At 36.2% G+C, this 11505-nt stretch overlaps 1 protein-coding gene across 1 annotated transcript in view; it reads right to left on the reverse strand.

The window, feature by feature from the left end:
- Window positions 1-314: 314 nt before the first annotated feature.
- Window positions 315-11505, reverse strand: part of Smp_001420 (gh regulated tbc protein-1, putative) — a gene marked incomplete at both ends in the record, with an annotated part of 13488 nt that continues 2297 nt past the window's right edge. Inside the window, 4 exons of the mRNA XM_018791524.1 lie at window positions 315-413; window positions 3499-3684; window positions 5209-5317; window positions 8246-8405. Coding sequence (XP_018645331.1) covers window positions 315-413; window positions 3499-3684; window positions 5209-5317; window positions 8246-8405 — 554 coding nt within the window. The remainder of the gene's footprint in view (window positions 414-3498; window positions 3685-5208; window positions 5318-8245; window positions 8406-11505) is intronic.

Here is an 11505-nt window from a genome sequence, read left to right on the forward strand (position 1 = left end):
CACGAAATATGATCTATATAGGTTAATTGTAAATAGAATACAAATATTCATTGATTAACACACACACACACACATATTGGTTCATAATGTGGACTAGTTTTGAAACATTATCAATCGTAATGGGGGGGGAGAATAAATGAGTTCAGAAAGCATTTTTCAATATGTTATATGCATTGATCATTGAAAATGTCGAAAGTATACAAATAAATAAAAAACTATTGAATAGACAAAAATCAATTAAGACAATCATGAATTAGAACTAAAACAAGAAGCATGGAACATTCTCCAAACTATTCATTCAAATAAGTACGAATTCATTCGGGATCACCATCATTTTCTAATTGTTGTGTAAATTTATTACGTAGTTTAGCAATTTTTGATTTAGGCAATGAACCATGTGAACGAAACATGGACTAAATATATATAAAAAGAAAGAAAAAGATTAAAAATGAATTTCTACAAAAAGAAAATAACAATTAGAAAGAATGAAAAAGAGCAGTGCCAAACAAAAAAAAAGAGGAGACTCATTCTGACAACAATCACTCGGTAAGCTACAATGTAGAACCAAGCACATATATACATCGGTCTAAGTTGTCATACCTCATTAGCACAACAAGATAAACAATGGATTCATAGAAGTAGTTAATTTAATGGTGTTAATATATGAAAGACAGGTTGTATATAAGGATATAGTACAGGAAGAAAGACAGATATGAAACAATTTCAATCTCACAGTTTAAGGGAAGACAGAGAGTGTATACACCTAAGCGATTGTGGTCGATTCTCAGCTATGTCACCCACAGTCTCCAACCACTCCTGGTTACGATAGTCTAGTGGACCCCAACCAAGTAGTCTGCATCTACCAACATAGCTCAGACTAGAAGTTCTAACATAAAGATTGCTGAGTCATATAGATACTATCTGAAACGAATAACCATTATTATTGATCTGATCAAAATTTGAAACCATGTGTCAATCATTGTTAATTTTGAGTAACCTATTCTCACAAAGGTAGGTTGTGATAAAGTGAACTGAAAATCATTGTTTTCTAGTCTTAAATAATAAACTTTAATATCATTAGTAAGAAAAATGCTCACCACTTCTAAAAAAAACATCTATTAACTTTATAGAATGGTTAGATTTAGCAGTTAAAGGTAATTGTCATTGTAAACTGGACAGGTCAGTGCTTCCAAGTTTGCACTAGTGGTATAGCTACAATTGACTGACGCTTTCAACTATGAAAATACTAAAATCTCCACAAAACCACTTCTAATAATGAATATAATCATATGCTCACTGGTGACTGACCGAGAAGTACATCCAGGAGCTCTAGTGCGAAGCAGTGACCAGTGAAGTTCAAACCACGTCTGTTGTGAGATAGGAACTCACTGAAAACAATTGGTTAACGGTTGCTCAAATTCGTGGATCAGTTGAAGTTAGACATTAACACAGTTGGATGACGGCTGGCTCAGTGGTCTATCGGTTAAGGGCTCTAGCTCGAGACTGGTAGGTCCTGGGTTCAAATCTCGCGAGGCGGGATAGTGGGTGCGCACTGCTGAGGAGTCCCATAATAGGACGAAACGGTCATCCAGTGCTTCCAGGTTTTCCATGGCGGTCTATCTTCAATTGACTCACGCTTTCAACTATGAAAATACTGAAATATCCACAAAAAACCCTTCTGATAATAATTACTAAGTAACTAATGATTATAAGAGAATGTAGCGATGTCTTCATAAAAATCTGTTTACATTGTTGGAATTGACATTCATTTTGTTTATTATGTATCATAGTTTTATCATATTGGTTATGTGTTTATCATAATAATGTAAATAAATCAATAAGCTATCAGTGGTATATGATAAACAGATTATGTATACAACGATCAGGTTGGTGAATTATTGAATAACTTAATATAAGTCCACAAGCTAATATAGTTTGGCTTCCAGTAATACATTTTATAAATTTTCAAGGATATTATCCTGTTAGCAGGAGATTGATTATGAATACATTGGTCTTGAGTGCTGTTAGAGGTATGAGGGCAGTTATAACTTGTTGTCTGAAGGAAATACCTTACTACTGTCACACCTCTGCACAGTCAGCAGTACGACTTCGCCTTCGGACCTTGTGTTTGCTGCTTTTAGACATACCGCTCTTCAACCGACCTGTCTGGGATAGTGGGAGCTTGAGGAAAGATTGTTCCAGCCAGTATAGCCCGATTGGCCCATCGCGATAGGCAAGCCCGACCACTACGTCAAGGTAGCAGCAACGGTCGGGATCCTGTTAGCCAAAACAATATTGAATCAATCAAATCTTAAAACTGGGTTAAATGATGCTTAGTGACTAAAAATTGTTTGATTTCTAACCAATAGGTCATAAGTTGAAATACTAATCTATTTAGTATCACTGACCCCTAAACAAAGTGTGAATCGGAGATTAGTACTTAATTTTGTATGCTGTAGATAAATTCAATTGATTTCGAAACTGTAAAACAATGATAAAAGATCCAAAGATTTTATTATTATTTGATTTATTTTAATTAAACACATAAATATTGGTACAAAGGGGTACCATATGCATATGCGCCAAACAAATCTCATTTGATTTGTGGGCTGAGATACTGCTCAGGTGCCCAAACTGAAGCAGGTGGTTTATTTAGGGGGACACACCCCGAGCTTTTGACCTAAATATCTGATCTACAAGGCAGTGGAGCATCGTAAGGAGATGCAGTCCCATGGTGGTCGGTGACCAACGATTGATTCATACGCCATTTGTTCCTTCAGGACACTGGAATCCATGTGCACCATTGGTTTGGAATCAGGGTTTTCCAACTCCCCTAAGTGGGTCCTCCATATTCAACAACCTAGTTAAATTTCCGGACATTCGCTTTTCGTCCTCTCAATTTCGGTAAACAACACCGGTGCCACGAGAAGGCAGTGAGTAGTACTTGTGTGGCAGAGGCTATATACGCGTAGCCATATGAGAGCATTTCGAGAGGGAGAGCGGAATGTCCCCACTCTCGGTCGTACCAGGGCATTTGGGGGCGATTCCACTGCTAGCCACTATCCATCTTTGCTTATATTTGATTTTCGGACTAACCTGCATAATTTGCATACAGAATCAATATTACGAGTAAATTAATTGTACATTACAAAGAACTAATGGAAAACCCTGTACAATGGCACTCATATAATTGACAAAGTAGAGTAATTAATTCTATATATGCTTATAGTTGTTTCGTGTTCATTTCTCAAATCAGTCAGCTACAACGTAGGACCAGGCATATATATACATCGGTCCAAGTTGCCATACCTCATTAGCACAACAAGATGAACACCGGATTCATAGAAGTAGTTAATTTAATGGTTGATCTTATGCAACGTAATATCTGTGTTTATGAGGTCATTTAATAAAAGCCAACTTTTATAAATTCTTCAAGATTCGCTTACAACAATAATGAGGAAGTATCCATAAAATAAATGTAAATAAACATTAACTTACTTCAACAAATTGATGACAGTATAATGTTTGTTTATCTTTGCACATGTTACGAAATGCTGTAATTAGGACAGGAAATTCATTGCATTGAATTAAATCTTTATAATGTAATCTGACCAATGATAAACATACACGGAAGAGTACTTTATCCCCTTCATAGAATAAACAGTCGAATACACGAATTGTTGTCTATAGTGTAGAAAGAATAGTAGAAATGAAAATAACTTTTTTGGTATACACTAGAGAAGATTAATTGAGTATTGAATTCAACAGGGAACAATGTTAGATATGAGTTTTATTAAGCATGTCTACATGACCATTAAGAGTAGAAGATACTCGTAAGTTACTAGTATTTGACCACAGATGCCTTAGAAATATTGCTCGCATCTGCTGGGATCACATGGTAAGTAATAGTGAGGTTAGACACAGGGTATTAGGGAATGATGGTAAATCAGTTGATGAGGTCATGAATCTTCATCGACCGAGATGGTTAGGCCACATGTTACGTACGCCTGAACACCGATTACCACGACCTGCAATGTTGAATAGCATTGGCGATGGTTGGAAGAGAGTTAGGGGCGGCAAACCAAAACGTGGCATCAGTCCTTGAAATCACTAACTTCTAGTCTGAAGCATGTTGGTAGATGCAGACTACCTGGTAACCAATGGTTGGAAACTCTAGGTGACATGGCTCAGAATCGATTACAATGGCGCAGATGTATACACTCTTTGTCTTCCCTTAAACCTTGAGATTAAAACTGCTTCATATCTGTCTTTTTTCCCGTACTATACTCTTATATACAACCTTTATTTTATATATTAACACCACTAAATTAACTACTTCTATGAATCCGGTGTTCATCTTGTTGTGCTAACGAAGTACGACAACTTGGACCGATGCATATATATGCTTGGTCTTGCGTTGCAGCTGACTGATAGATTTGAGAAATGAACATGAAACAACTTTAAACATATATAGAATTTAGGTTTAGATCTTCAAACATAGTGATCACTGTAATCATACCTCCATAGTTTTTTTTCCAAAAAGCTGAACAATAACGTGCTTTTGAAAAAGAACTGAAGTTATGCTTTTCACAGTTCTTTCACGGTTCAATAAACACACCTAACAGGTTAAAGAGACGATACTCCTGATGAAATAGTATTTGATATGATGAACATAATCAAGAGATGAGGACAGGTAAATATTTTGTCTAGGTCTTCCAAATTAAGTGTCCCGATCACTTTGAGATTTGATATATGTCTACGCAAAATATTCAACATTCACTGGCCGGATACTATTAGCAACAGTCCTCTGTGAGAGAGGACAAACCAGCTTCCAGCTGAAGAGGAAATTAGGAAAAGACATTGGAAGTGGATAGGACATACATTAAGGAAATCACCAATGTGCATTACAAGGCAAGCCCTAACTTGAAATCCTGAAGGGAAGCGGAAAAGAGAAAGACCAAGAACACAGCACGCCGGGAAATAGAAGCAGATATGTAAAAGGATGAATAGCAACTGGGAAGAACTGTAAAGGATTGCCCATGACGGGGTTGGATAGAGAGTGCTGGTGGGCTGCCTATATTCCTCCGCAAGGAGTGACAGGTATATATATGTATATAATCACAAGTAGAATAAATAATCTTGTGAACAACAATAAACCATAAAACAAGTTTAATAACACTCAAATAACAATAAATATGACTACTTTACCTCAATTGGCAAAACATCAGCAAATAAGCATATAAACCATTTAGTTGCAAGTAATGTACAAGTAATACCTGAATTCATGATTATTTTATGAACTGTAGGAATTTTATCTCTATGTGAAGAAAAGAATATACACATAAAATAAAACTATAAACATTTATGATTAACCAAGTATGAATGAATAGTAAATGTAAAGATTTGCTTAACAATTAGATTATGCAATATATATATATATACATTACAAGTCAGTCACAACGTAGAACTTCGTACGTACGTACGTACGTACATCAGTTCGAGTTGCCATACCAAATTAGCACAAAGATGCAGTTGTCGATTCAGATACCATAGTAGTAGAAGTAGTAAGAGTATAAGCAGTAATCGGAAAGATTATGGTTTGAAGATGTTATTCAAGGAGTATAATACAATGAAATATATTTGTATAGAGAATAAGGATAGGGACATAAAGAATTCAGAAGATTAGAATTTTGCAGAACACAAAGAGTGCATGCACCTTCGCCATTGTAAACGATTTTGAGCCATGTCATTCAAGGTCTCTAACCATCGATTTTTATCATCTCGCGAGTCCCAATCAGGTAGTCTATACCTACCAACATGGTTCTGTTCACTTGTCAGTGTCTTCATGGATTTGTGCCACATTTTGGTCTGGCCACCCCTAGCAAACACATTAAAAAGAACATTTTAACCAGTAACATGATCACCAAAACCGGTCAGGATAATAGAATTCACAAATCTTTACAGTCATAATAGTTAAGGTACTTAATAAATATATCAAAACTACCTTGCTCAATATAGAGAGTGGATTGCAGAGGGATAGCCTTAGATAAATTGATACAATGAAAACCAGCTTAATTCATTAGGATGGAAAAATGTTTCTAGTATCTGGTCATTTTTGAATAAGTGATTTGAACTAAATAAGCAATAACACACCAAACTAATACAGATTTATGAATAGGGGGGCTTTAGAAGACAATCTAAAAAAATGAGAAAGCTAGTTGAAACTACCTGACTTTTTATACACTACACTTAGAGAAATTGGATAGGATCTTATTACTTCATGAATGATAAATCAAGGGGCTTGAATGATTGAGTATTTTTGTACTGCAGATTATCTTAAAGTAGATTGAAGAAATCGAAAAAAAAGAGTAATAAATGGAAAGTTAACTTATAAAAAAGTATGATTTAATCTATACCGTTCATTGATACCGCTGGTTATTGACTGATTTAAAACAACTATTAGACGATTTTTTTTGCTTCCAATAGGTTTTTTCATCACTAGTCGTGTGACAAACGAAATTAATCTCTGAAGAATCAAAACCAATATAACATATGCTAGCCCCCGAATGCCCTGTTACGGCCGAGAGTGGAGAGACTTCGCTCTCTCTCTCTCCAAACGCTCTCACATGGCCACGCGTATACAGCCTCTGCCACAAAATGTCCTACTCACTGCCTCCTCGTGACACCGGTGTTGTTTACCGAAATAGAGAGGACGAAAAGCTAATGTCGGGCGCTTTAACCGGGTTGGTGGACACGGCGCGTTCATATAGGGAAGTTGGAAAACCCTGGTTCCAAACCAATGGTGCACATGGGCTCCAGTATCCTGAGGAAAAAAATGGCGTATGAATCAATTGTTGGTCACCGGCTACCATGGGACTGCATCTCCTTACGATGCTCCACTGCCTTATGGATCAGATCTTTAGGTCGAAGGCTCCGGGTGTGGTCCCCTAAGAAAACCACCTGCTTCAGTTTGGGCACCTGTGCAGTATCACAGCCCTCGCACAAATAAATGGAATGACGCTTTCTACTGACAATACTATTCTCGCTCCTTTAATAATTTTATTGTTATTATCATATTTATGACTGAAGAACATTCAGTGTCCAGTGGGACTACTAATAGTAATCCAGCACCAAACATTTATGAAACATTGCCTCTCTGAGTTGATGTTGTTTTATAGATTTGTATTTTTAACTAATATAATACAATTATCAGTTTATTAACTTTTATTTTGTTTCTTCTTAATACTGCATTTTGATGCCCTAATGCATTGAAACAATAACATAGTTAATTTTAATTCATATATGTTGGTTGTTTGGATCTTCTGATTGATGTTTGAGACCACAATTGATCAGTCTACTATTCGCATGTGTATATCCTGCGCCGATTCCCTCAATACTGCCAGTAGGTCACTCCATCGATCTCTGCTTAAAATGCTTGTGACCTAGTGGCAGTATTGAGACAACCGGCACAAGATATACATATGCTAATAGTAGGCTGATCGATTGCGGTCCTAAACATCAATCAGAAGATCCAAACAAACAACATATGTGAATTAAAATTGATCACATTTCAGTCAGTGGCTATCTGAACTCAGCAACTACTAAGTGGATAATGCGATGTAGTTTGAGGAGAAAGATACAGAACCAGAGTCCCACAATGAGCATCAACTGTGTGATGCAGGTACATACGGCTGACAGGTCGCAAATAGGATGAGACGTCAGTCCTGGGTTCCATTGCTAGCCACTATCCATCTCTGCTTAGTAATACGGTTAGCTTTATTGTTTCGCCTATTAGATGACAGTAGCTAAAAATGCATTTCTCGAACTAATACTTCTTGTCAGATGTTAACGAACCACTAATTTGTAGTAATCAATAGTCATGTTTACTTTGACTATTTCATTCTACTCAGAATGTACAGAAAGGCGTAAAATTTGGTTTTACAGACAGATTTTTATTGGCATATCTTTTTGTGGCAAGGGTGATAAGCTAGGATGAGACACTACTTCAAACCATGTCTATACAACTATCTACAAGACAATTAACTAAGTAGGGCAAGGTTTGCTTTTCTTTTTCTTTCATTGAAATCAGTTGACCGCTTAATACTTAGATTCTAATAAGAATTTTCTAGACCAATAAATTACCCATTAAGAAAGATATCATATTTCTGATACTTTCACCAAATGCATGTCATAAAAAGAGGGAAAAAATTCAAGAAGAATGGTCAACACAATCCTTATAACTTACTTCAATAATTCGTTGAATACCATACAGTCAACACGTACAGCTAACATATCAGAAGAATAGTATTTTGGCAAAATATGATTAATCAATGCATCCAACAACCAAAATGCTTTTACTTCTCTCTCATTTGGCGGACAATCAAGAACAAGTAGTAGTACAGCTGCTATATAATTCATACCCTATTTCAAAAAAGAATGTATACAAATGAAGGAGGGAGAGAAGAAGTAAAAGCAAATGGAGATAAGTCTTCAAATTATGTTTATAATTTCATTTAATACAGCATCAGTTGTGTTACAGAATACCACAGTCTATTTATGATTGATACATGACTCTATTACTCAGAGATAAATTTAAATATAGAATACATTCTCAGTTTGCAGAAACTTAAAGATGTCACTGGTGACTAGGGAAATTTCAAAGGCACGTTAAACCTTAGATTTACAAGTAAGTGAAAACAAAAATAGGGTAAGGACTCGGTATATATGTGTACGTGCATCAAAAGAGAAGCCGATTATCGTTGCAAAACACCTCAAATACGCATAGACTTCGAGGAAAACGAAAGGAACTATACGAGAAAACAATAATTCCTAGCATTGATTAAAAACTGATTAAAATGTGTCTGCAGTTTAAATCTACTAACAGTTTAGAAAGGGATCCATAAGAAAGTAGTGCCTGTTATAATTAAAAACCTTTCCTTATATACTACCACCACTAAATTAATTACTTCTATGAATCCGGTGTTCATCTTGTTGTGCTAACGAGGTATGGCAACTTGGACCGATGCATATATGTGCCTGGTCCTACGTTGTAGCTGACTGACTGACTGATAATTAAAAACAATCTAAACATTATACTGGTTTGTTTGTACAATCAGTCAGTCATGTGGATTGATTATTAATACAGTGGTCTTAAGTGCTGTTAGAGGTATGAAAGCACTTATCACTTCCCGGTCGCCCACACCGTGGGAAGGTTCTTCTAGAGGTACCTGAAAAGGAAATTGGGTTAGAAGTGGTCTTAATAGCCTGAGAGCGTGACAGCAGTGCCCAAGGGACAAATGCTTGAGGTCGGTCACACGCGACCTTTTTGTGGGTAGTTTTTGTGTTAGCTCAGTACTTGTTGGGACCTTACCCCCGGAGACGGAAATTCGTGGGATAAGGCGAGGTGTGCATTTTTAAGGTCGACCTTTTCTAACCCCACCCCTAGTTGTGGGAAGGCGGCATCGCTGTCATGCTGGTTGTCTGAAGGAAACACCTTACTGCTGTCACACCTCTGTACATTCAGCAGTACGACTTCGCCTTCGGACCTTAGGTTTGCTGCTTTTAGTCTTACCGCTCTTCAACCGACCTGCCTGGCATGTTAGGACCTACAGGAACGATTGTTCCAGCCAGTATAGCCCGATTGGTTCATCACGATAGGCAAGCCCGACCACCACGTCAAGGTAGCAGCAACGGTCGGGTTGTTTGTACAATAGTTTAAGTTGAGATACAAACCTATAAACATCCAACCAATATCAATTTCATGTCGCTTTACTCATTTACAATCGATTTTTTTCACAAAAATACTTGGTGTTGTAGATAGAATCGGATTTGTTTAACTTCTTTTTACAAAGCAATATAACAGCTTATATTTGATTGAAGTACTTCAAAATTTTCATCGGAACGAATGTTACTTATTTCTTGAGTTCAAAACAAGTTGCATTTTCTACTAGAATTCATCATAAGAAAACAAGCCATATAGTATTTATTTTGCTGCGAGAACTCCCATTTTCCTAAACATAGAATATAGATGCCCAATATTGAAAACAGTAACCATATTTTATCTCCAATTTTGGCATCTTGGTTTATCTAATCTATTAAAGATTGAGTTAGGTAACAGACAAAGTTGAGTCAATTTATACAGTTGTAAGTTCTCTTGTTATTTAGCGTTCCCCCAAATACTCAACCACTCAATAAGTCACCATGAAAGGTCAAACAAGACAATCTTAACCACTGGGAATTGTATGTGCATAATCAGTCACTTATAAACAAAGTAAAAACTAGCAGAAATAGTCATCAACAAGATTCCTCCCAACAAATGAGTACAGTGAGATGAACTTAACAAGATCCAAGGCAAAGAAACACAATTGTAGAATTTATTTCGCTGTCATAATACACCAATAAACTGCCTTGCTTGGTTTAAAATTTTCATATATGAGTACAAATATTGCAGTTCATTAGATTAAACCCTGATGGTGTAATTGAAAATGATTTTGTCCCCTTATGTGTTGTTCCGAAAATAAGTATCTGATTATCAAGTAGAATAAACGAAGTTTCAAAGAAAATAAAGCAGAGGAGTAAAAGGCATGCGATATTATTTCAACTCACATTTAATGGAGGATTAAGTAGAAGTGCCATCTAAAGTCTCCAATTACTGAATGAGATTATTACGCGAAGCCTAATCAGGAACTTTACCCCTACACATCTCCGATTAACAGTGAATGACCGGTGTCATGTCTTGTCAATGGAAACCATAGGATGTATGCAGACCTTTCCTATTTTAGTCGGCGCTCTGTCGTGGTAGGCGGTTACTAGACATGTGTAATAAATGCCTTAACTACCCTCGTCGACGAAGATTCACAGACTCATCAACAAGTTCGCCATCTCTACCTTACTACTCTACGACTAACGTCAACATTTCTCACTCCGTTGTTCTACGATACAAGGGGTTATTATGCTAAAGTTTATGATCAAATACTAGTAATTTGCTCATGCACCAAACCTTCAAATACCAGAATGACACATGGATGAGTGTTACATGCAAAAGTTCAATAAACCATGATTGATTGTAACAAATTAAAAACTACATGAACATGAAATAAATTTTCGAAAAATACAAAATGACTTGGTAATAAAGTATAGAAAAATTTGTAACGAGATTTTATCTTTGTGCTTTTATTCTGCATTAGTTTTGCTTCATCGAATTCAATATTTAAACATTTTACTAGATGTCTAAAATTTTATGAAAAAAATATAATTTATCGCCAGCCGGCTGAGTAGTGCATGTATCTGGATTATCGGTTATCTAATAAAGTGAATAACGCGCACTTTTGTAAACTGATGCGTTGCTTCACTTTTACACTGAAACTACAAACAGTACCAATACATTCAAGAGTGATCACTAGTAGGATCATGAGGAATTTGAAAGTATTAACAAGTATACGAAAAGTAAACTGATAAAACAGCTAATCAAAACCTTTTTTGTCACGAAATAACGTACTTGGCAAT

Source organism: Schistosoma mansoni, assembly GCF_000237925.1.
Source record: "Schistosoma mansoni, WGS project CABG00000000 data, chromosome 2 unplaced supercontig 0193, strain Puerto Rico, whole genome shotgun sequence".
Lineage (NCBI taxonomy): Eukaryota > Metazoa > Platyhelminthes > Trematoda > Strigeidida > Schistosomatidae > Schistosoma > Schistosoma mansoni.